This window comes from Salminus brasiliensis, chromosome 21 (genome assembly GCF_030463535.1).
Source record: "Salminus brasiliensis chromosome 21, fSalBra1.hap2, whole genome shotgun sequence".
In the NCBI taxonomy this organism is placed as follows: domain Eukaryota; kingdom Metazoa; phylum Chordata; class Actinopteri; order Characiformes; family Bryconidae; genus Salminus; species Salminus brasiliensis.
In genome coordinates, this window is record NC_132898.1 from 23,996 (window position 1) to 50,587 (window position 26,592).

At 42.3% G+C, this 26,592-nt stretch overlaps 1 protein-coding gene across 2 annotated transcripts; it reads right to left on the reverse strand.

Moving 5' to 3' along the window:
* Positions 1–999: 999 nt before the first annotated feature.
* On the reverse strand, positions 1,000–26,592 carry rbms2a (RNA binding motif, single stranded interacting protein 2a). Of its 2 annotated transcripts, none has more exons than XM_072666182.1 (14): positions 26,487–26,592; positions 18,343–18,497; positions 12,644–12,702; positions 12,433–12,524; positions 9,787–9,944; positions 9,102–9,181; positions 8,294–8,403; positions 7,526–7,569; positions 6,457–6,550; positions 5,987–6,037; positions 4,961–5,071; positions 4,733–4,813; positions 4,565–4,652; positions 1,000–3,717 (listed from the first exon to the last, which is right to left on the reverse strand). In XM_072666182.1, exons 1-13 carry the CDS (start codon positions 26,556–26,558, stop codon positions 4,572–4,574), a joined length of 1,188 nt encoding a protein of 395 aa, XP_072522283.1. In that variant the 5' UTR covers positions 26,559–26,592; the 3' UTR covers positions 1,000–3,717; positions 4,565–4,571. The 2 variants fall into 2 exon arrangements, with proteins under 2 accessions (XP_072522283.1, XP_072522282.1); XM_072666181.1 differs by having other exon boundaries at positions 18,343–18,500.

Consider the following 26,592-nt stretch of genomic DNA (forward strand, 5'->3'; position numbering starts at 1 on the left):
TACTTTAATATCTCACTTTTGCACAGCACTGCATACACTAAATGGCCAAAAGTAAATGGACACCTGAAATTAAGAATCATGGAGTTTGTCTTTCTTTGCTGCAGAAACAGCCTCAATCCTTCTGTGAAGACTTTACACTAGAGAGAGAAAGACTTGACTGCATTCAGTCCAACAAGAGTGAGAGCATCAGTGAGGTCAGGTACTGATATTGGATAATTAGTTCTGCCACTCCAACTCATCCCGACAGGATTGGATGAAGCTTCATCACTCCCAAGAACAAAGCTCCACTACTTCAGAACTCACTGCCCCTCTAGCCCATGCTCAGCGCTGACCTTAAGGTCATGTGCTCATGGCTTCTCCAGGGCATCCTGTTCTATTGGTCTATTGCTTCTCTAGGGAGTTTTTGCAGCTGTGTGTGCATTTAAGAAAGCTTAACACAGCTGAAATCACTAATAAAAATGGGTGTCCACAAACTTTTAGACATTGACAGCGTTTTCTCAGAGAACACCTCCCCAAAACCGTAACAGTGCATTAAATTAGTGAAGTAAAAAATTTTTCCTGGTGTCATAAAACATGCAAATGCAACCACAAGTCCTACAATTTCCATTTTTACAAATACAAAATCTTGATTATCTACCAGAGAAACAAACAAAACAATGACACATGACCTTAAATCTACTGGAAAAGAAAACAAAAACATATGAGACTTAATAAAAATCACCAGAAGACAAAACAGCAGCACTGCAGAAAACAAAAGAATAAACCACTAACTCTTGCTAAGTCCCGCTAACTTCGTTCAACAGCACATTTTAAAGGACAGCTCCTCTCACACTAAACTCTTTTATTCTGATTCTTTTCTGCACACAGTTAAAGAATGAACCCAGCACCAAAATCCTCTTCTATTTCTCTCTATTGTTTACTAATAATATCCAGGTAATATCACCTGAGGGGGCTTTAGCCCCCCAGGCACCCCCCCCCCCCACCCACCCACCTCCCCAAGCCTGAACCAACTGAAACAAGCTCCTCGCATGGTTCCAGAAACATGCCTTTGCACCACTTTCTTCATAATACTATGGTGGTTCTAGACAGGTGATGTGAAGGCCTTGTGGTGACGACTTGCGACTATCTGACTAAAACCACTTAAAGTCACTTCTTCACAAATAGTCAAGCAGCTAAAACTTGCTCCTTTAAAACCCCAGTGAAGCAAAGCAGGAGGAAAAAAAAGCGAACTGTGAAATTTTCGTCCAAATTTGGTTAAAATTTTTGTCACAAGCATAAAATCACAGACCTCTGTGTTAAAGGATAGACTCACCTACGGCTGATTAAAGAGAGTCTACCTTCCTGTTGCAACAACAGTCCTATCTGTCAATCAGTGGTGCTAGCAAGGTGTTGTTTTCACAAGTCTGGGCAAAAAATGATGAGGCTTGCAAAAACAAGCTAAATCTGTCGCTAAGGGTTGCCTTGTTTTTAGTCTCACAGCAAGTGAAAGCGAGTCAAAGCGAGTCAAAGCAAGTACCCACAAACACCTGAACCATGCAAACCCCTCCTTCGTAAAAAAGTTTAAACGCAGCGCAGTGAAGAGAAGGGAAGGGCTACTGGGTTAGCAAAGGCTCAGTAAGCCAGGTGTGGGTCTCAGGTTCCATTTATTAATTACAGCTGTGACTGAGGCACACACATTCCAGTCTAAAATCATTTTGACTGGTGGAGAGAGTGTTAAGTGTGATGCTCGCTTGACCATTCAAGGACTATTTTGGTGGTAAGATGCTTTCGGGAGACCCTAACCCAGTCCTACAGTCATACACTAGTCCAGTCCCCCAATCCTCCAGTCCTACATTCGTACACTAGTCCAGTTCCCCAATCCTCCAGTCCTACACTCGTACACTAGTCCAGTCCCCCAATCCTCCAGTCATACACCCATACACTAGTCCAGTCCCCCAATCCTCCAGTCCTACACTCATACACTAGTCCAGTCTCCCAGTCCTACACTCATACACTAGTCCAGTCCTCCAGTCCCCCAGTCCTACACTAGTCCAGTCCCCCAGTCCTACACTCATACACTAGTCCAGTCCCCCAGTCCTACACTCATACACTAGTCCAGTCCTCCAGTCCCCCAGTCCTACACTCATACACTAGTCTAGTTCCCCCTGTCCTACACTCATACACTAGTCCAGTCCCCCAGCCCTACATTATACACTGGTCCAGTCTCCTAGTCCTCCAGTCCCCCAGACCTACAGTGCTTTAGTACCCTTTAGTCCTCAAGTCTCCCAGTCCTACAATTCTCCAGTCCTCATGTCCCCCAGTCTTCCAATTCCACCAATCCACCAGTCCTACACTCCTCCAGTCCCCCAATCGTACACTGATCCAGTCCCCCAGTCCTACACTCCTCCAGTCCCCCAGTCCTACACTCCTGTACACACTTTTTTTAGTCAAGTTTTAATTCTTTGTAATAACAAACTCTCTCCCAGCTGAAGCAGCAACCATTAACTGGTAGTCTGGGACACAAACCCACCTCAACCTGAATTAGCATAAAATCAAAACAGAGCAGTCTGAGGACCAATTCAACATTAAAAACAAATTTCAAAAATTCTTCTTCAGTTTTATGACTCACTCAACTCTTTGCTGTTTAATTTCTGTACATTGTGGTATGGACACTGCCACCTAGTGCCCATGTTCATGTTACGTATGAGTATATCTGCACACAACAACCACAACACTTCTTGCAGCGTTCAGCCATAAATTCTACTGAATATTTATAACCTCTGCAGCTTTCTCTGCAAAAAACTAATTTCATTAATATAGACAAAGTTATGATTCTATATACAGAAATGTAACAAGTAATATATTACATTTCCATATATTTAAAATGTTTCATATATACAAATTAATATTCATGTTTTCTAAAAAATAAATTCATTGTCTGTGTTTGTACAAGTTGGTCAAAATCTCAATCACTAATAAACACTTTTTAAAACTGATTTCACTTTTTAAATCTAAAATTTGTATTGTCTATGTTCTAAAATGGATCAAATTCTCACAAATAAATAAGAAAATAATGATTGTCTGTTGCATTTGTAAACAGAAATAAATACAAAATAATTTGATATTAATTTCTAGCAATCACATTTTTCTAAAATGCTCTGTTAGATGTTTTTCACTGGACTGAAATGAAGAAGTGGCTTTAAATGGTTCACTCTGAAATAAAAGACTAAAAACATCAGAACAAGTTCAAAACTATAACAAATAAAACAGTTTGAGTCTGAAAAAAAACTTTCTGCTGCTGATTGAATAAAAATGAACAAAATTGAAAATAAAAGCATATTTTAACAAAAAATCACACCAACAGAAAAGAGAAAAATAATAAAAGACACGTTGTGTTTGAAATTTCTTGAAACCTACAGAAATATTTCTTAAACATAAGAAGTTGCTGTTTCGTAACACTGTGTCTTACCCATTCGTGAATTTTTGCATATTTTTTTTCTGTTTTGTTATCAAAGTAGATCAAAGCTCCTCCTCTAAAAACCCACCTTTGGTTGAGCGACTCTCAAAGAGCTGAGCGAAAGATGATCGATTTTTTTTTTTATTATTTAATTTTTTATAAAAAAGACACGTTCCTTTTGTCATCCGTGTTTGCCTCCTGTGCTGCTCATCACTGGAATCCTGACGCCTCGCCGAGACATTTCTGTTGTCCATGGCAACACGTACCAATCACTCCCTCTTCTGCAGGAAAAGTGGATGAGTTTAATGGTTTTGGTCACTTTGTGTTACACTAGAATTACAATTTCTAAACTTGACCTGATCATTTAAAATATATTATTTATATGAAAAGGATTTAATATGGGACTATATATTTAATAAAACCCAGATTATCATAGTAAAAAGAAGTTTGTCATAAAGTTGATGCTCTTATCCAGGTTACTCGTAATACAGAGATGAGCCAAAGAAGTGTCACCCAGACTGGGAACTGAACCCAGTGCATGGTGTGGTGGCTTACTGGAAGATAGCAGTGTTCTGTTGTGCTACACCAACCACCACCAACAACAAATGTGTGAATGTAAAACTCCAAACAACTGTTCTAATTGATTGTGCAAAATTCTCTGTCCCTTATCAAACAGCCAGTCCTAAAGCACACATACTCCGTCCTTCAAAACACAAAAACAATCTAATCATCAGTGTGGCCTGTCGAACATCCTGATTGGTCAAGCCTACTTTCTGACCTGATTCTCTGAAATTTAGTTTTTCACTCCAAAACGAGACGCTGCATTACAAGTCACAACTTCATGTGTTTAAGATAACGTTAATGAAGTTAATAACCCTGTAACTTCTCTACGGATCACCCAGTACAGGCGTTTACAAACTCAAACAAAATATTCTGTGTTTTACCCTGAGCTATTTTTGGATGGCACTGGAATGTAAACCAGACATTTGAACTTTGAGCTTTTGGAAAGTTCTATTTCATTTCGATTCTCAGTTGATTCATTTCAATGGTGATGATCACATGATGATTTCTTTCCCTTTAAAGAAAATTATTTTACATCAAAGGTAAATGGTTGTTTTTTTGTTTTACCTTGGTTTCATTTGTTATGCTGGTAGGAGTAATTTGTGTGTTCTGCAGGAGTTTCCATGGAAACCTGTTGCTGTTGTCCGCTGTTTTCCTGCAACAAATACAGAGGATTTAGGCCGACATGATAATGAGCAGCTGATGGATACTGAAGCACATCAGTGCAGGCCTTACCTCTACTGTGACACTAGAGGGAGGCACTGGGGTGTATTGTGGGATGTAAGTCCCTTGCATAGTAGTGTTTGCAGGCATGTACTGTGGACAGCAAACCAGATGTTTCCTCACAACACATTCCTCAAGGAATTTATAAAAAAGACACTTCTGGTGTAGCTGAGAGAGAGATTCATTTGAAAAATTAGTCTGATTTTCTGAGGAGAGTGCAGAAAGAGAGAGAAAATATACCGTGCCAGCACTGCCCAGTGACAGGTGGCTGAGCTGCTGGGCGAGGGGGCCCATCATCGAGGTGGGCTGAATGGACATGGTGTGATCCATAGTTGGGGTCAGAACCGTCCCCTAAATAGAGGGAGAGAGAGGTCAGACCGCAGTTTCCAATAAAATCATTAAACTGAGAAAGAGACACTGTCTATTGCATTTAACACTCAGTCCAGGTGAATCAGACTCAGGGCAGGTATGTTTGTGCATACAGGGATCTGATGGGGTTGGTTGTAGTCAGGCTGTTTTAACCCTCAATTAGCTGAAATGTCAACCTGAGGGTAGGAGCTGTAACAGGTGACGGACAGGGCATGAAGGCTTAGCCATGATATTTTCGACATGCCTCCAGAATCTGGAGGTGTGCAAGTCGATCAGAGTAAGCAGAAGAACACTTATAATGATTTGCACAAAACTGTGGGGGTGGTGATGGACCTGATCCTCCTTGAGGACAGCAGTACTGACTGTTCGAGTGCCTGAGGAGAATTTTCCCAGCCTCACCTGCTGCCCTCCACCTTATCTTGCACTTATTGAAGTCTTACGATTATCTCAGATGGGCTGAGATGCCGATTAGCATACCTAAAACATACAGGTGAAGAGTTCTCTTCAGTGACATGTGTGGCTTTATGTTCTTAGAAACAGTCATCAGGCAAAACCTGTTAAGTATTTGGTTTAAATACTTACGGTATTTCATGAATTACATTATATGAATTATAATTTATGAGGCTTTACTTGAAAAATATTGAAACTGTAACTAATCCCTAGTTTTAAACATGTGATAAACATTTCAATCATTCAGCTCCTTATTTGAACTACTTTGAAGTATTTTCAATGTATTTTTATATATGTTTATTTGTGCTCAGATCATCTGGATTGAGGACAACATCATTACTAACATGCTAATATTGTACTAATATTTACTAGTGAAGTATGAGCTGATGCAAGAAAAGATGGATGTATAGCATTAGTTTCTGGCAAAGCAGGGAAAACTGTACTTACTGTCGGCTGCATGAGGTACGACTGATGATGCATCCAGGAGGGACTGTGCATCTGCAGCGAGAAAGACTGATTAAATGAAACCCTAACCCTAGACTGAAACTGAAACACAGCGATAACCTTTCAGCAGCAGATCACAGACCAAAGTGTCCAGCTGCTTGAAGGTGTCACAGGTGTTCATGCACAGCTGTATAATCCTCATAGAAAAGCTCTGGCCAATAGAGCAGGACACCATGATCACATGACCCTAAGGTCACCTTGCCCAATGTTGAGTATGGGCTAAAGGAGTATAACTCCCAGGATTGAGCTGTGGGGTTCTCTGGAGTGACGGAGCTCCACCAAATACGTTTGTCATATTCAATAGTGATTCTGGTTTTAAAGTGAATAATCTGTGAAGAAAATGCCGAGAGCCAAGCTGTTTTAACCCAACCCTAATTTTAACCCAACAAGACAGGAAAGAGCTGATCACTGACCTGGTAAGACGGCACTTGAGAGGGCAGGTACGGAGACAGGGAGGTCTGAGCGATCATTCTGTTGGGAGCGATGCTGTATGGAGACGAATAAAATCTGAGAATGAAAACACATTTAAAAGCATGTTAACCTTTTTAACGGCTCCGCCCTCATTTGTACTTTATCCCTCAGACTCCACCTTCACTACATCCTAATTCACTACCTCACTATTCTGTAATTAATAGCAAACTGAATGAGTTACTGATAAGTTACAGGACTGAGGAACGGAAGCCTGGACCCACCCGCAGTTCCTGGCATTCAAGATCTGTTTCATTTACAGCCCAGAACCCTAAACCGTCCTTCAAGAAATCCTTCAGCACATTTCAGCATCTACGCTTTAAAGTCAGTTACCACAAACAATACACTTCCCTGAACTTAGAAACCAGCAGACAACCCAGACTGAAAACAATCTTTTAAAAGCTCTAATTATGTTTCAAAATGAACATTTTAGAAATTTGAGAAATGGTTAAAAAATATAAAATTATTTGATAGGCGTCTCTTTTTGTTTTGTAGCTTTTATGATGGAACTCACATTTAAACTCCATTAAAAAACAATTTTTATCAACAAGAAACATGTGGTGCTCCTAAATGGCTTCTATAAGGAATTTGAATAAGAGGTAGAGGTCAGGTAGGAAACACTGTTCCTTTAAGCATCCCAATCCTGTTTAACCCAGCTGCAGTACTGCTATTACATCTATAATGCTGTGAGTCAAATCAATCTCACACATTAAATCAAATGAAATCAGGTTTGTCACATTAACTCAGGTGTAAGGGTGAGTGAAAATCTTAGGTTCATAGACCCTTGCAGTAGTAATGTATTATATACCACAAGCAGTTCTGAACATTTACACATTAACTTACACTGTACATACAGTATTGCTGTTCCACATATCCATAATATAACTATATATATATATATTTATTTATTTATTTATAAACTGATTAGAAATAAAATGTGGTTCTTCATGAAACCATCTAGAATACTGTCAGAATGAGGGAAAGTTCAGACTGCACACTGTACTCTGTACTCACCCGTTCTGTAAGGCTGTCGGGTCGTATGTTAGGGTCATCCCTCCCTGAGGGAAAATAAGAGCATTATCATGATGAAGTTTCAGACAGGGTGGAATTCCCATGATGTGAAACCTATGTTCCTGCTGCAGTGTTCAGAGACAAAGACAGAAAGCATGTGTTGAATCCTAAACGTTAATGCTTTTGGTCTCTGAATGTTCTAGATTAGTTCTAGTCTGAAGAGTCTAGTTTAAAAGTTCTCTACATGTAAAAGAACCTGTTGCTCAAACCTGTTTTTTGGGTTATTTTTTTAAGCTGGTTTTCAGCAACTTCAGCCACATCGTGCAACAGCGCTTAAAAACGCTGAAATTTCACAGCCAGCTTCTCATTTCCATCAGTTTAACCCTCAGCTAACCCTAACCCTAACCCTAACCCTAACCCTAACCCACATGGCTGTCACACTGTTTCTGAACTCATTCATCAAAATGTCATTTAATGAAGATTTAAAGAAAGAAAAATTGCTGTGAGGATTCAGGTCTAATTCCAAATCCACTCACAGATTCCCAATTTAAGCAAGAATTCATCATTCAATTTTTCAATTTCATTGAACATTATATATTATATTATTGACATTCTGGAATCTGTTACAATTAAATATCAGCAAAAAATACAGTGAATACTAAGACTGACTTGACTATGGATTACTGCAGTTTCCTACATCCTCAAACATTTCACTGCAGAGAAGAAAAACACAGCTTTGGGTGGAATTCCCCTCAAATACAAAAGCATTACCGCATCAGCATCTCTCGCCCACGGCCGACCGTTCTGCAGGTACTTTCCCTGGTTCTGCCGCTTCTTTTGTCCGCCGTCAGCAAACTTGCATAACAAAGGTTCTGTCGGCACTGAGATGGAGACGGAAAGCTGCATCAATAATCCGGAACAGAGGAACCTGCAGGTGTGTTCTAAGTGAATATGTTTGTCTTTACTGTTAACTTCATGTCACCATATTCTCAACAGGCAAGACCGGGTCTACAGTTTGTTTACAGCGTTTAGAACCACTTCTACACCAACACCTCCACCCTGTACTGAAAAAAGTCCAAACTGAAACACTAAACTGCTATAGGCTGAATGGGGGATATACTGTATGTAAATTTGCTGGTTTTAGTGACATCACAAAGACGGTCATTTCACTGCATGGATGGGTTAAAGGCGGAAGCCAAATTCCATCTGTGCCACAAATAGTGAATATGGTTGTTTTGTCCAGTCTAATAGGAGAAATGTTTAGACATTGTTAGAACCAGACACCCTAACCCTAGACATTACTACTTCACACTGTTTATTTTAATTGATATTACCAGCTAAATCCTAAATTACACTATTTCCACATCAATCACCTTTTTATACTTTTTTTGTCTCTATTATATTTTTCACATTTTTTTGTGAAATCCCAAAAATACGACCTTTTCCTCAAATCACCTCCAAACTGCCACAACCGTTAAACTGTACTGGAAATAAATGATCATGCAGAATTACAGACAGAAAACACACTCACACACACACTCTCACACATGCGCGTACTCACACACACGCACACACATACCTGGCACTCCTGGAGGAGTTTTGATATATTTGCCGTTAAAATGTTGAATAATGGCTTCACATTTTTCTGTGGATTCCATCCTTTAGAGACAAAAGAGGAGATTAAGTAAAACATCCAGAACAACACGATCCAGGATCGAGGCAACAGTTAGGATTAGAGTGGCGTTTTTGTTCCCTTTAAGGGTTAGGATTGGGGTTAGGGTTAGGGTTAGAGTAGGGTTTAGGTTTAGGGATAGGGATAAAGATAGGTTTAGGGATAGACATAGGGGGTATGGTTTTACACCCCTAAACGATTCTAATGATAGCGGTTTGTTCATCACTGTCTGAACAGGGTTAGGGTTAGGGATAGGGTTAGGGATAGGGATAGGTTTAGGGAACATGGTTTTACACCCCTAAACGATTCTAATGATAGCGGTTCGTTCATCACTGTCTGAACAGAGGTGTGTATCTCAACAACAGCAGATTTAGCTCTGAAAGTCGATCTGAAAAAAAGATTTTTAATGCTTTTGGTTTATTTCGGAGCGTTTCTGTCAGTTTCTTCATCACAACACTTTTAACTCACTGTAAAAAAGATAAAAGGATTTTTGCACAATAGGCAGCTAATGAGCATATGACTTGAATGAGTGTTGCAGGGTTAGGATTAGGCATTTATTACTAAACAGACAATAAACACAAGATTACTGTACCGTGCAAAGCCCACGCCCCGGCTGGTCCCGCTGGCGTCGCGGAGAATGCGTGTGGAAATGACCTGACCAAATGACTTTAGCATAGCCTCCAGCTCCTGCTCATCCATGGACACAGGCAGGTTGGAGATGTACAGGTTAGTGGGGTCCTGTTCCTGTTGCTATAAACACAGAGATTCTCACTGTATCATCAGTGCTGTAATAAGAACACACTTTACAGGAGAACGTGGAGAACAATGGTCCTTATAGATAGACAGATAGATATTTAATTGATCCCGAAGAACATTTAGCAGCCAGCAGCAGTTACACAATACAGCACAGTAAATACAGTACAATAAATAGAATAAAATAAATAGAATAAAATAAAATATGTATTTTAACCAACCGGAGATGAAAAGCAGTGCAGTTAATAACTGAATAAATAAGTGCAGATGTTGGTATTAAAGTAAAGTAAAGGATGTACAGTAAATAGTGCAGATTAAACCTGTTACGGTGTGATGTGGGGTTTGGACTCAAGTGCAGTTAAACTTTGTTTTATTATGATTAAATGAAACTACTCCTCTTATGGTGTGTGCTCAGTGACTGTTGGGCTTGAACTACCAACCCTGGTAATGGGAGCCCAGTGTATTTCCACTGCACCACCACAGCTGTGAGACAATTGAAAACGGCAGGAAAACAAACAAGGGAAAAAACAGGAGTGATGTTTACTCAAACACTTTTCTCTTTAACTGCAGCTTCTCTTTACTGTTCGCAAATTAAACCCACTGTTACCATTCACCCCTCTACAAAGGTGGGACGCAGAAGTGTGTTTGGCTGGGTGTATTTATAACCTGCCACACAGGTGGGTCTGGTCAGCGTTGATTACCGCTGGGGATTCTGGGGCTTGGAGTTCTTTGCTCCAACCCCACCAGCTTTCATACTTTGCTGGCCGGGCCCCCTGCTGGTGGCTGACGGTACATGCTGCCTGCTCACAAAACCTCTGATTAAACATAAGAGACTCAGTCCTCCTCCCTCCTTCTCCCTCTTCCCGCCCCACTGGGAGGAGCTGAAGAGTCTGATGGCTCTTGAGACAAAGGATCTCCTGAGTCTGTCTGTAGAGCAGCTCTGTGAAAGCTGCCTGCCACCGCTCCTGTGGTACAAATGATGGGGAGCAGTGGGTGACCATCATCGTCCATGACGGAGAGCAGTGTGTGCAGTGTCCTCCTCTCTGACACCTGAACCAGAGTCCAGTTCCACACCATTCATCATGAAACACTCAGTGTATAAATGAGTGATGTAGAACCTTTTACACAAATCTACATCAAACGCTTGTTCTGTACATTTTTATAAAGAAGTGAAAACAGCAGCTTGTAGCGACGCTGAAGAGCAACGCGGGCCAGGCTGTTAATGATCAGCCATTCGATCGGTTCGTTCTCCGAGCCCAGAAAACATCAACATGCTGGTGACGCTGCAAAATACTGGATCTAATTATCCAGTCATGTAGCCCATTCATCAAACACTGGGTTTATAGATTGTGTCTTCTTCCCCACCCTCTGCTGATCACTCCTCAGACTACAGATACAGATAACGACTGACTGCAGCACATTCAAATTTCAGCCTGGCAGCTGTAAGGTCCAACGAGGAGAAGAGGAAACATTTGAATGAAGCCTGGTTGACTACAATTACAAATCTGTGAAGCAAATGAGTCGCCTCAAGCAAGAGGCATCCAGCTCATGGCTTATTAAAATATGGATCTTAGACAGAAATACCCTCTGACTTCAGAGCCCACCCCAGCTCAGTCAAACCCATTTTAACACATTTATTGTGTCTTCAGCATCCAGACTCCCCTACTCATGAGTGACTTCAGATTATTTAAGTGATTAGCTGAGTGGTTAACTGGGTGGTTAGTTGGGTGATGAGCTGTGTGGTTAGTTAGTGATTAGTTGGGTGGTTAATTGAATGATTAGTTGGATGATTAGCTGTGTGGTTAGTTAGTGATTAGTTGAGTGATTAGCTAAGTGGTTAATTGAGGATTTCCATCTTTCTTTTCACTCTCCTTTTTTCTACTCCACCCTTTCCTACATCACCTTCCACCCCTCGTCCTGCTTACTTCACACAGAGACCGATCTGTGCAGTTCTCTTTGAAAACAAAAATAAATCACCTCTGCTTCTATTCTGGGCGCGAGTGATTAAACAAGACGCTAAAGGATGTTTGGCCTTTTTTAAGTTTTTGCTCAAATGAGTAAAAAAGAGAAGTTGGTCTGAATGGAAACTTACAGACAAACTAACATAGTGTTTCATCTATAAACATATGAATAATAATAGTGTGTTATAACCGCAATCATGATAACAACCATTACTAAAATAATAAATAATAAACAGTATGTAATTGTAGTGAGGAGCTGCAGGTATTTGTCATTCATGTTAATCAGCAACTACTGGAAGCTTTTCTCCCCTCACCCCAACATTACTGACACCCACCTCCCCTCACCCCAACATTACTGACACCTAGGGTTAGAAACTGCGTTTCAGAGGGCGGGACAATTTTTATGTGTACTGAGGGGTACACTGGGGGGTGTACTGAGTGGTGCAAATGGGATGTACTGGGGATGAACTGGGGGTTTACTGAGGGGTGCACTGGGTGATGTAATGGCAGATGAGATAAGGTACCTTGGCCATCTGAGCTTGAACACCAGCGGACTTCAATGATGATACAGCCTTCTGCGCTGCTGCTGGACTGTCAAAATCAACAAATCCATAGCCTGAAAACACACACACACACACACACACACACACACAATAAAGACATATTTAACATTAATAATGAGAATGGTTATAGAACTGATTAGCAGTATTGACGAGGAGCAGCACTGATGCTCACCTTTGCACTTATTGGTGGTTTTGTCCAGGATGGCCTTGGTGGACACAATCTTGCCATACCTTCAAAAACAGCACAGCAAGTTCAGCTACAGGGTGCACACACACACACACACACACTATTTAACCCACCAAACACACACACTGAATAAACACATTTACACACATTAACAAGCACACAGCACCTCTAACACAATGCACCCTCCCTTACATTTCCCCCTCTTTTTTATAGGTCTATAGGTGTACTGATTGATTATAGCAGGTCTATAGGTGTACTGATTATAGCAGGTCTATAGGTGTACTGCTTATAGCAGGTCTATAGGTGTACTGATTATAGCAGGCCTATAGGTGTACTGATTATAGCAGGCGTATAGGTGTACTGATTATAGCAGGCGTATAGGTGTACTGATTATAGCAGGCCTATAGGTGTACTGATTATAGCAGGCGTATAGGTGTACTGATTATAGCAGGCCTATAGGTGTACTGGTTATAGCAGGTCTATAGGTGTAATTTGTAGTGATTATAGCATGTTTATAGGTGTACTGATTATAGCAGGTCTATAGGTGTAGTTTGTAGTGATTATAGCAGATCTATAGGTGTAGTCTGTAGTGATTATAGCAGATCTATAGGTGTAGTTTGTAGTGATTATAGCAGGTCTATAGGTGTAGTGATTATAGCAGGTCTATAGGTGTAGTTTGTAGTGATTATAGCAGGTTTATAGTTGTAGTGATTATAACAGGTCTATAGGTGTAGTTTGTAGTGATTATAGCAGGTTTATAGTTGTAGTGATTATAACAGGTCTATAGGTGTAGTTTGTAGTGATTATAGCAGGTTTATAGTTGTAGTGATTATAACAGGTCTATAGGTGTAGTTTGTAGTGATTATAGCAAGTATATAGGTGTAGTGATTATAGCAGGTCTAAATGTGTAGTGTATGTAGTGCTCTCTCACTCTCTCTGTGCACTAGGATGAACTCTCTTGCTCAGGCTCTGACGCAGGCTGATCTGCTGCTGGAGTAACAGCAGGCTGTGTAACCTGATCTCTCCACCCTCTCTTCCTCTCCTCTCTCCTCCCTCTAACCTTCTCTCGCCCTTTGTCCGCTGGGTCTTAGAACACTGTGGGTTTTCTGTTCCTCTACAGGTGCAGTTTCTTTCTGTTCAGGGTAGCTGATGAGAGCTTCTCTGCAGTTCTGATCAGGTGAACAGTTACATTTTTCAGCTCAAAGAGCTCAAACACAACTGATAGAACCACCCTACACTACGTTACACTGCAGTTCTGGTTACTGCAGTGAGTGCACCTGACTGCACCTACAGACCTGCACAGGGGAGAGTGCACTGCTGGAGGAATACAAACTGAGAAGATGGACTGAAGATCCAGCTACAGTGGAAGATCATGAACACGTGAGAATCACTGATTTTGCTTTCTTTACTTTAAAACGGGTGAGGAAAATGTTATGGAGCGAAGAGTAGCGAAGAGTAGTGAAGAGTGGTGATAAGTAGTGAAGAGTGGTGAAGGGTGGTGAAGGGTGGTGAAGAATAGTGAAGAGTGGTGAAGGGTGGTGAAGAGTGGTGAAGAATAGTGATGAGTAGTGAAGAGTGGTGAAGAGTAGTGAAGAGTAGTGAAGAGTGGTGAAGAGTAGTGAAGAGTGGTGAAGAGTGGTGATAAGTAGTGAAGGGTGATGAAGAGTGGTGAAGAATAGTGAAGAGTAGTAAAGAGTGGTGAAGGGTGGTGAAGAGTGGAGATAAGTTGTGAATAGTGGTGAATAGTGGTGATAAGTAGAGAAGAGTAGTGAAGAGTGGTGATAAGTAGTGAAGAGTGGTGATAAGTAGTGAAGAGTGGTGAAGAATAGTGAAGTGTAGTGAAGAGTGGTGATAAGTAGTGAAGAGTTCTAAAGAGTGGTGAAGAGTAGTGAAGGGTGGTGAAGGGTGGTGAAGAGTGGTAAAGAATAGTGAAGAAAAGTGAAGAGTGGTGAAGGGCGGTGGAGAGTGGTGAAGGGCGGTGAAGACTAGTGAAGGGTGGTGAAGAGTGGTGAAGAATAGTGAAGAATAGTGAAGAGTGGTGAAGGGCGGTGAAGAGTGGTGAAGACTAGTGAAGGGTGGTGAAGGGTGGTGAAGAATAGTGAAGAGTGGTGAAGGGTGGTGAAGAGTGGTGAAGAATAGTGAAGAATAGTGAAGAGTGGTGAAGGGCGGTGAAGAGTGGTGAAAAATAGTGAAGAGTGGTGAAGGGCGGTGGAGAGTGGTGAAGGGCGGTGAAGACTGGTGAAGACTGGTGAAGGGTGGTGAAGGGTGGTGAAGAGTGGTGAAGAATAGTGAAGAGTGGTGAAGGGCGGTGAAGAGTGGTGAAGAGCGGTGGAGAGTGGTGAAAGGCGGTGGAGAGTGGTGAAGACTAGTGAAGAGTGGTGAATGGTGGTGAAGAGTGGTGATAAGTAGTGAAGAGTGGTGAAGAGTGGTGAAGGGCGGTGAAGAGTGGTGAAGAGCGATGGAGAGTGGTGAAAGGCGGTGGAGAGTGGTGAAGACTAGTGAAGAGTGGTGAATGGTGGTGAAGAGTGGTGATAAGTAGTGAAGAGTGGTGAAGGGCGGTGAAGAGTGGTGAAGAGCGGTGGAGAGTGGTGAAAGGCGGTGGAGAGTGGTGAAGACTAGTGAAGAGTGGTGAATGGTGGTGAAGAGTGGTGATAAGTAGTGAAGAGTGGTGAAGAATAGTGAAGAGTGGTGAAGGGTGGTGAAGAGTGGTGAAGGGCGGTGGAGAGTGGTGAAGGGCGGTGAAGACTGGTGAAGACTGGTGAAGGGTGGTGAAGGGTGGTGAAGAGTGGTGAAGAATAGTGAAGAGTGGTGAAGGGCGGTGAAGAGTGGTGAAGAGCGGTGGAGAGTGGTGAAAGGCGGTGGAGAGTGGTGAAGACTAGTGAAGAGTGGTGAATGGTGGTGAAGAGTGGTGATAAGTAGTGAAGAGTGGTGAAGAATAGTGAAGAGTGGTGAAGGGTGGTGAAGAGTGGTGAAGGGGGGTGAAGGGTGTTATGATTCTCTGCTGGACGAACCTAAACTGATGGAAGAGGGAGAACTGAGGGCTGACTGAGTTGGTTCTAGGTCAGTTCATTTATTTAAAAAGAACCTTTTTTACCCTCGCTGTGCTGCCGAACATGTTCTGCTGTCCGGAAACTAAAATGTATGAAAGTGTGCAGTTCGACGCAGAGAAAAACAGTAACCTGTTAGCCTGAGTGACGAAGTAGTGAGCAAAGGCGAGACACAAACAGCGACCTTTTTTACGTGGGTTACATCAGCGTGAAATTACCATCTCCTTACCCTTTCCCACTCTCCCACCCAAGGGGAACAGATGGGTGGGGCAGGAATATGGGAAAACTTTCACAACTGCACAAAAAAAATCACATGAAAAACAAAAGAAGAGGAGCAGCCAGAGGAGCCGGATAGGTACAGAGAGGTAAACAGAGAGCTCAGTTCTGAGGCCTCAGCTAAAACCAGTACACAACTGGGTTAATAAACGTCTGTTCCTCAGAAAGCAAACGTCCTCCTGGTGAAAGCCTGGCAGCAGCTTGTTTGTGTGTTATTTGTAGAGATATATTTCTCAGTTGACATTCCAGACTTGTGTATGATGGATTAAATGGCACAGTCGCTGCCAAGAATAGACGGCTGAATTTTTCCATATGTTAAATACGTCTGCTGGGTGTTTGTGGAAAAGCAGAATCACCATCATAAAAGTCACCATTTCCAACTCAAATGAACTGAACTGAACTACACTCACTGGTACATTTCTGTCCTTAGGCCTCTGAAAAGTTAGGCTGAAGCGTGGAATTAAAAACACTGACATAATCAATTTAAGTTAAGTGCAAAACCATTCCTATATTTCTAGATTTATAAAAATGAGCTTCTGTTCCAGTAGACGCACCAAAACTCCTAAAGTTAGGAACTACTTTATTAAAAGCCCAGTCATCTGGGTTACAAATGCCCACCCACTTTACTCTGATAGGCTGCACACAGTGGCAGGGATTTCCAGTTTAAAGATTTTGCCCAGTATCGTCTGTCCAAGCCTGGTGACATCACGGTTCCTCTTTCTGCTTCATTAAACTCAGCGGACTCTTCTAATACGGATCATCTCTGTAACAGTTTATGGTCGATACACTCGCCAACCAAACCCCTTCTGTGAGTTTCCAGACGCAGCAGTCTTTCCAGAGTCTCTCAGGGAGGGTTACCTCAGGACAAGAGCAGGCCTTCCCCTTTCAGGCCCCATCTCTGCCTCTCCTTCGCTATCGATCTCTCCTACACCTCGCTCGCCCTCCCGTTTCTTTTACAGTCAGCTCTTTTCTCCTTCTCAGTCTTTTGCCTAAACGGTTTCTGAATGTTTCTGCTGAGAATGGATTCACTGAAGCTCACGGGTCTCTGCACGTTTACAATCACTCGTTTATTTCTCATCTTTAATAAATTTTTCTATTTTCTTAATCTGCTCCGTGTAACTTTAGCCAATTCGCTTTAGAAACACAATAAGACAGACTGCCTGAAGCTAACATCAGCTTAGCTAGCACATTAGCCAGGTTAGCAATCTTGACGGTCTACTTTCAGGCCGTCAAGTCATGATGTGGAGTAACTCCTGCGATTGGCTCTTAAATTTTGAGAGATTTAGAGGAGCAACCTAGGCAGGAAATCGTGTCAGCATGCTCAGACTGAAAATACTGTATTTTAGGAAGTGCACAGGAAGTGTGTGTGTTTCATACAGAATATGTAACTTAACTACAACAATAACTGTAATGATATCGTTCCTCTAATTATCACTCCAGTCATACACAACAGCGCACACTGCAGGCCCACTCATACTGTACACACTGGCTTCACTTCTAATCTCTAAAAACTAAATCAATGAACAAAATGATCACTCAGATTTTTTCATCTCTTTAACATTAATGACTAGATTCAAAATCTGTTAAATTACGCGTTCATATGCACAAGATGATCCTGCATATGTTCATAGTGTCAGTTAGACACGTCCTCGACTATCAACACGAGCAGTACCACAATGAACAGAGAGGGGCAGTATGACAGAGGGTAGACGAGTAGAACAGGACTGGGGCTGTACAGTGATCAGAACCAGCTCAGAGGTCCCGTTGCTTTTGTACTGGGAAACACTTTGGAATGAGCGAATGGAGAGCTTTTCTCAAATGCTCCTCTCAGGCACTTTCGGTGTGCTTTGGAAGGTAAAAGCTGCAGAGCTGATGCAGACGAGGACGTGATTAATGCTGCTTGTGTTGTATACACCCACGCAAACACACACATACACACACAGACAGTGGTTAACAGCAAGAGAATACAAGATCTATCAGAAAACAGCTGCAGTTCATCTTCCAAACAAAAGGAGACACAGAGGAATTTTGTCTATGAAATGAAATTACAAGAAAACGACTTGGAGAGATTTTTGTGATGGTAACTGAGTGAAAGTCTCTGACCAGTGAGAAGGTCGGACCGTTCTGTAGGACTGCTGCTCTGTTCCACTGAACAGCTGAGGAACGCTTACTGTTACATAACCAGGCTGCGGTCAGTCCCAGTCTAACTGATTCAGTTTAGTTTTGAATAAATAAACTTCAGTCTGAAACAATTCCATGAGGGGCTTCACGATTCTTCTCTAACAGGTCCTCTCACCTCCAGGGGGCAGAAACTATGACCACACAGCTACTTGCATGAGCTTAATCAACGCACGGACTTACGGCTGACAAAGCTTCACCAGGTCCTGGTCGGTGGTCCCGGGGTGGAGGCCCCGAATGTAGAGGTTTGTTTTGCTCAGTTGTTCCCCTCCCCCTGTACTGCTACTGTTGGTGTTGGGACTGGAGGGTGCCATCTGGTGGCTGGAGGACATATAGGCCTGCTGCAGAGAGAAAGAAAATGGTATGAACCAGATGAACACTGCCCAAACTAGAGGCTGGAGATATTGCACACATTTCTGAAACACGAAAAGCATGATCATAATAGAAGACAATGGGAAGTTGCTGAAATCTAACATTTATGCGAAACTGAAACACAGAGTTTAACATGCCTTTAAAATGTTGATGAACCTGAACACCATTCTTAAATTGTACAGGTAGAATGAAATGCTGCTTGAAGTATCCTTCAGGGTTAGGCCAAGCCCACTTCTGGTTCAATTCCAAACAGTGGGATTGCATCACACATTACAACACCTACAGTGTCCACAAACAACTCCTCAGTATCCTAACCGTGGTCACATGAGTGAACTGTATTCACCCCGAACTGTAAACGGTGAACACAGTTCTAACTGAAGTTCTTAAGACACAGTGCTCTGCCTCTCTCCTGCTGAGCCTTGTGAATGAATGTGTGTATGAAGAAGAGAAAAATCATTAGAAGGAGCCTACAGCTGCTACCCTGAGGTGCTATTAATAGCGCTTCCTCAGAAATGCACACATTAATGTGAGAGCATCGCAGGAGACATCAGGCAATCACCAGCACATTAAGCAGATTAAACCTTCACACTACAGCAAATGTTAGCCCCTCCGCCCCCAGCCTCCGTGTTGCAATGGGGATCATACAGGACAAGAGGCCCAATGTTGTTAATTACAAGTCCACAGGCCCAGGGTCCCGTTGTGTTCTATGAGCATTTCCGTGTTAGTCCCCTTCACTTCTCAGGATCTTGCAGACAGACAGGCGTCTAGCCCTCACTGTTCGATCAGGACCCAGGCTGACGAGTGAACACACTCCTGTGTTAACACGTGTGTGTTCATATACAGAAATCTATATGATCTTGTTCTGTCTATCCTTCACAACAATGCACTGGTTGCTCTCAGCTCCACAGGTGACATAATTTTACATGATTATAGTAGAAATAAAGAAACTGGTAAAAAGCCTTGGTGTGTATGATGGGAAATAGAGTAAGTTTTTGTCTCCAGTGCTCTCTTTGTTCATCTTAGGGTTCCCTGTGGTTCCTTTCCAAGGCCTGGTTCATCTGATCAGCTCGTCAGGATGTTAAATCAGGTGAGCTGCTGATGGAAAAGAACACTGTATGCATCGCTCTCCTTCAGCAGGGAGGAGTGGAAATGTTAATTTTCCAGAATAGAACTACAAATCCCATGCTGTGGTCATCCCTCTCCAAGAACACATGGAAACAGAAGTTAGAGTGTTTGTGTGGAGCTTTAGAAGTTCAGCAGTAAAAGCCTGAGCTTCATTCTTTATCTTTATGATCATAGTCACACACACACACACACACACACTTACTCCCCACAGTGATGCATACCCAGGGAGCATGGGTGAGTATCAGGGGCTTCAACACAGTAAATAATTGTACAGTGGTCAGATCTATGTACTTACAGTAAGACCTTTAGGCTTCATAATAAATATCAGGAATAACTGTTTCACCTCTTTTTCCCTAACTGGCAGCGCTGTACGAACAGCTACACCATGATCAACTGAATAAACATGCAGAGTTTATAAAAAGGACACCAGTCTCATTTAATCTTATATAGATTTATTATTGCTCTTTAATAAAGCAAAAGTATTTCTGATTGATTACTCGATTCATCGATTCATGGACCGATCAGTGAAATACTCGATTCCAAAGTAATCAGTAGCTGCAGCCCTAGTCCTGGGTATATCGCTCTTTCACAGTTTGGGTTTGGAGTTAAAGGGACGACCTGCCCACATGACCGCAGAGTAAACACTGAGCTGAGCAGAGAGAAAGACAGGGCTTCTTTTCTTCCTCCCGTCGCTCTGATGTGATCACACCGACACCTCACCTCACCTCACGTCTCTCTCGCCTGTCTTCTCTCAGCCTGAGTGAATGCTGGCTTTCTATCAGGAGCAGAAATGTGAAGAAGGCGGTTCTGCTGGACACAGCTCTGCTGGGAACTGTGTTGGTACCATATCAGTCAGTAGGGCTCTGTTTTAACATCAAACACTTAAAGGTCAGTTTTATCAGTCATCTAAATGTTTGAACAAGTATGACCTTGTCCAATTTTTAGCTCTTTAAAATCAGAATCAGCTCCAGAGCGTTTAAATCAGTCAGACGTTGATCAGAGCGATCGGTTCTGCGGTGCTGGTTTGTCATGTTTAATGTTTTTGTATGATTTGGACACTTTCGTTTTTGCAGTGCAATGAACACGTAAGTTCCACAGAACAGACCGTCACTGGATCAGACACTGACACACAGGAAAAGCGCTAGTGTGTAAATGTTGCCCCTGTTTAAACGATCTGAGTGTAAAACAGGAGTAAATTCTTTTTGCACATTTCAGACCAGAACCAGATCAGTGTCGGTTCTCAGAGTTCTCTTATGAACTTCCCAACACTTTCACAGTAAATTTAACAACAGAAACACGTTTCCTCCCTTTTATAGGACCCAGGCTTTATTTACAGAGCACCACAGCAAGGAATTCTGGGAAAAGTAGCTCAAATGTAGTCGTTCTGGTGGCAGCGTGGTAACTCAATGCTGGGTGCCATCTGGTTCTGTAACCGCCGCCCACTCACAAAGGGCCCTTTTTTCTTCCCTCACCCCTCATTTACTTTGTGCTCTCTGTTTTGTTTACGCTCACGTCTCAGGTACAAGGACCAGGGAGCGGGACGGAGCAAAACCAGGAGAGAAAGAGATGGTGAAAGAGATATGTCTGGAATTCTCCACATGTGCACTTGACCTACAGATGAACTTCACACCTCTGCCAAATTGCTGTACTTCAGCATCAGCTTTGGTAAATCTCCAAACCGCAGGAAAGACAGGAAAGACTCTATTCATGATCTTCCAGTAAAAACATTAAATCTTCCACAACTTTCAGAGCCTCAGATTCAAACGATAAAACATAAACTACGGAGCCTTTTCAGTAAAATACTATGGATTGGGGGGCTGTAGGATGGGGGCTGTAGGATGGGAGGCTGTAGGATGGGAGGCTGTAGGATAGGAGGCTGTAGGATGGGGGGGCTGTAGGATGGGGGCTGTAGGATGGGAGGCTGTAGAATGGGGGACTGTAGAATGGGGGACTGTAGGATGGTGGACTGTAGGATGGGGGCTGTAGGAAGGTGGGCTGCAAAAGTCACCTTTTAACCAATGTTCCTGAGTGGACATGAAGATCCATCCCTTAATAAGGGCAGCAGGGGGCGCTTTGTTCTAAACTCACTTTAAGTGAGACGCTCAGGGAGGAGTGTTTCATAACAGCGTTTCATAACAGTTTCATTCCAGGCTGATATGGAACGGGGAGATCTTTCACTTTCACTTTAAGAAACATCTCACTCCGCAGAGAGGAACCGCTGTCTGTCCTGTCTGAGAGAACCCACTCGACTCACTGAGACTGAACAACTGTAAAGTGTACTGTAAAGTGTAAAGTGTCACGGGTAATACAGGTAACAGGTAATGGCTCACAGGTGTCCAAGGAAACATGACCAGAACAATATATATGTGTGTGTGTGTGTGTTTAAAATGATAAATATATATATATTTATATAAAGACCTACACATTTAAAAACTGTTAATTTTATATATAGAAATATACAGGGTAAATTCACCCTGGTATATATTATATTATATTATTCAATATTTCCCTATTGGAAACAATTTAAGTTTTACACAATGATACACACACACACACATACAGAAAATCAGCTTTAAGATCTATATCTGACAATTTTAGCTTTAATGTTAAACTGCTGACATCACAGCCGCTTTGGTGGTAGACGATATCCCATCCAGCATTTTCTACTGATATCAACCTCCATACCAATATCCCTACATACCCATACATACCTATTCATAACTAAAGGTTCTTTTACTTATAATAATAGTGGAACCGTTTGGCTCTCAGAGTTCGAACTACAGCACAGCCGATCTTCCAGCCCTGCGTGTCTGTTCATGCGGGGGGATAAACAAATAAAGCATTAGACCTTCCTCCTGAAGCTTGTGTGATCTTCAGAAAGCTCAGCAGTAGAACACATTGTGTCGTTTCACTGTACCAAGCAAAGTTCTCAGAATTTACTGTTACGTAATTTAGCGCTTTGCCCTCAACCCCCACAGAGGTGCCTTTCTCTATGACAGTAAACAAGGTGGAGTCAGCAGGCCAAATTCCTGCCCTCTTCCCAGACCAGCACTTTTAAAAGTTTCCTAAAGGCTTTCCCCAAAACACACAACACTGTAACAGAACACACAGATACGGTACTCCAGTTACAGTACTGTCTTAGAACGTGAATACCCCCTACTATACAGGAAACTCTATTCATGTGTGTATTTTAATTTCTATAGAAGCCCTTTAATCAGGCAAGGAACCAATTTAACAGGTCTTTTTAGAACTGCTGCCGAAACACATATGAAAGTGTAAAGCTGTGTGACTGCATTTGTTTTTAGAGCTGGGAAGAAATTCTGGTAATACGTACTGAAGTGGGCGGAGTTTTTACAGGCCTCGCCCAGGAAACCAGGGAACGCAACAGTAGCAGAAAGTGCTGCTCTGGTGTCGAATAGAACAGTTTTCTCTCATCTTTCACGTCCTCAGAGGAAGCAGCTGTCTTTCTAAACTCAGGAGCTGTCTGTGGTGAATGTTGTTGTATTGGCTCTGATTCTGGCATTTACTTCCATTTGAACATTAGTACCGGTACCGGCACCTGGGAACACAGATGGCAGTATATACACAGAGCTCTGCCCTCACCACAGTGACAGATATAAACAGTGTAAATATCAGACGCCTCTACAGTAGTTAAACTAGAGTCGTGGGGTCGGAGTCAGCAGCAGTTCTGAGAAAACAAACTGAACATGAAGAAAAGAAGGACAAACACAACATAAAACCCTCCGCTCTGAGTCTAGAACCCTCTGACTTTCTTCAAGCCCGTTTGAGTCCAGCGAGGCCCTTTAGTCACTCTGACTTGCCCGCCTCACTCCTGACCTACATTCACCGCCAACTCTGGAATTTGGCTCTCTCACCGACGCTGGCGTAGTTAGAGTGTGAAGGACAGCCATTTTCACTCTCCATATCAACATGTTGGAGTGTGAGAGTATCAATAGAGTGAAGAAGTGTGTTGCAGTAAAATAACTCAAACTCTCTAGTGAGAAATTCAAAATGAGCATTATGTAAACCAGATACTGCCATCACACACACACACACAGCTCTACAGCATTTCTATAAACACATTCTCACATTTAAAGCTAAATGTATATATATATATACACATATTCAGTAAAACAATAAAATCCTCATCCCACATGTTCAGAGCAGTTCTACAGGTTTGTAAAGCTGGTTTATACGTTCAGTTAAATATTTAGTATTGTTAGAGTTGTTTTAGAAACATTTATTTGGTTCTTAAATAATTCTATAGACATTTAGTTTTAGAACCACAGACATGTAGAACCTACAGACATTTCTACAGTGTGGGGCACTGTGATGAAACAGTGATGGCACATTTATTTTCCCCTGTTATAAACCATATGTTATAATTCAGTAAATACACAGAAATTGTTACTAAATAAGCAGGAAAAGTCATATTTACATTTCCATACTGTTGAGATTATTAACTTATTTACACTTTAAAATCAGCAGGGTACAAACATTTGCGTACAATTTTGCAACTGTAGAGATTTTATGTACAAACTGTGTATATGGTGTATAAGGTGTATAGAGTGTATAGGATGTATAACATGTATAGGGTGTATAGGATGTATAAGATGTATCAGGTATATGGGTTTAAGGTGTGTATATGGGTAAAAGGTGTGTATATGGGTATAAGGTGTGTGTATAGGGGTATAAGGTGTGTGTATAGGGTATAAGGTTTATAGGGGTATAAGGTGTATAGGGGTATAAGGTGTGTGTATAGGGGTATAAGGTGTGTGTATAGGGTATAAGGTGTATAGGGTATAAGGTGTGTATAGGGGTATAAGGTGTATAGGGGTATAAGGTGTGTATAAGGGTATAAGGTGTATAGGGGTATAAGGTGTGTGTATAGGGCTATAAGGTGTGTATATGGGTATAAGGAGTGTATATGGGTATAAGGTGTGTGTATAGGGGTATAAGGTGTATATAGGGGTATAAGGTGTGTATAGGGGTATACGGTGTGTATAGGGGTATAAGGTGTGTGTATAGGGTATGAGGTGTATAGGGATATAAGGTGTATAGGGGTATAAGGTGTGTACAGGGGTATAAGGTGTATATAGGGGTATAAGGTGTATATAGGGGTATAAGGTGTATAGGGGAATAAGGTGTATAGGGGAATAAGGTGTATAGGGGTATAATGTGTGTATAGGGGTATAAGGTGTGTACAGGGGTATAAGGTGTATATAGGGGTATAAGGTGTGTATAGGGGTATAAGGTGTGTATAGGGGTATAAGGTGTATATAGGGGTATAAGGTGTATATAGGGGTATAAGGTGTATAGGGGTATAAGGTGTACAGGGGTATAATGTGTGTATAGGGGTATAAGGTGTGTACAGGGGTATAAGGTGTGTATAGGGGTATAAGGTGTGTATAGGGGTATAAGGTGTGTATAGGGGTATAAGATGTGTACAGGGGTATAAGGTGTGTATAGGGGTATAAGGTGTGTACAGGGGTATAAGGTGTATATAGGGGTATAAGGTGTATATAGGGGTATAAGGTGTGTACAGGGGTATAAGGTGTGTATAGGGGTATAAGGTGTGTATAGGGGTATAAGGTGTATATAGGGGTATAAGGTGTGTACAGGGGTATAAGGTGTGTATAGGGGTATAAGGTGTGTATAGGGGTATAAGGTGTATATAGGGGTATAAGGTGTGTACAGGGGTATAAGGTGTGTATAGGGGTATAAGGTGTGTATAGGGGTATAAGGTGTATATAGGGGTATAAGGTGTGTACAGGGGTATAAGGTGTGTATAGGGGTATAAGGTGTATATAGGGGTATAAGGTGTGTACAGGGGTATAAGGTGTGTACAGGGGTATAAGGTGTGTATAGGGGTATAAGGTGTATATAGGGGTATAAGGTGTGTACAGGGGTATAAGGTGTGTATAGGGGTATAAGGTGTATATAGGGGTATAAGGTGTGTACAGGGGTATAAGGTGTGTATAGGGGTATAAGGTGTATATAGGGGTATAAGGTGTGTATAGGGGTATAAGGTGTATATAGGGGTATAAGATGTATTCAGAGTTAGAGTCGGTCTGTAGACACTTCTACCCTTGTTCTGCATTACAGTGTTACAGTCAACAGGTTCAAAGATAGACTGCAAATACATCTATACTCAGTATTAGAACTGTTCTACAGACGCGAGGATCAGGTCAGTAAAGAGTGCAGGGCTGAACTTGGGCTGGGCCTGTTCCCTCTCAGCCCTCAGAGCAGCTCCACAGTGGGCTCTTTCAAGGGGTGGGGCATCCTGGTCTGCCCTCACTGAGGAGTTTGCCAAACTTGGTGGATTCCAGGAATACACACACACACACACACACGCACGCACGCACGCACGCACGCACGCTCTCACCCCCCCCCTCCAATTGGTCATCCTTTACCTCACTCCCTAGCTTTTATAACAGCCCCCAACACACAATCAATAATCGATTCTGTTCTGCTATAGGTCCTAAGTAGTCGATGTGCACGCGCACACGCACTCACTCACTCACTCGTGCGCGCTCTCGTTTTTCCACGGTCCCCTAGCAAAGCGCACCCCCTCCTCACCGGGGAGTGCAGCGCTGACAAATCCAGCAATAACATTACTAATAAAACTAATAACAGCGATTATAATAAGTATAATAAGGGGGGGGGGGGTCTGTTTAAAGAAAAAGCCCAACTCTTGTCCGCTTCCCAAGCGCGCGCTCGCCCTCAAGGACACTGCAGCTCACTCGGCGCGCGCAAAAATACACGAACACGAGCTTCTCAGAAAAGATACGGTTCGGTCCCGCCGAGTCCGAAGCTCTGGGCCTTCTTACCTTCTTGCTGTTCCGGCCGGTGTATCCGTTATACGGATTGATTCCCGTCCTCGGCGGCACGGAGAGCAGCATTTTCCCCCCAGAGCACTGCGTCCGGAGCGGCGAG

What these genes read in the sequence shown, in the direction of transcription:
- rbms2a (XM_072666181.1), bottom strand. Translation starts at nt 26,558, where the DNA reads ATGCTGCTCTCCGTGCCGCCGAGGACGGGAATCAATCCGTATAACGGA. An exon ending in TTCAAGCTCAGATGGCCAAG is followed by an intron (nt 9,945 to 12,432) that starts GTACCTTATCTC and finishes CTGTGTTTATAG; the next exon opens with CAACAGGAACAGGACCCCAC. An exon ending in CGTACCTCATGCAGCCGACA is followed by an intron (nt 5,072 to 5,986) that starts GTAAGTACAGTT and finishes CCCTCTATTTAG; the next exon opens with GGGACGGTTCTGACCCCAAC.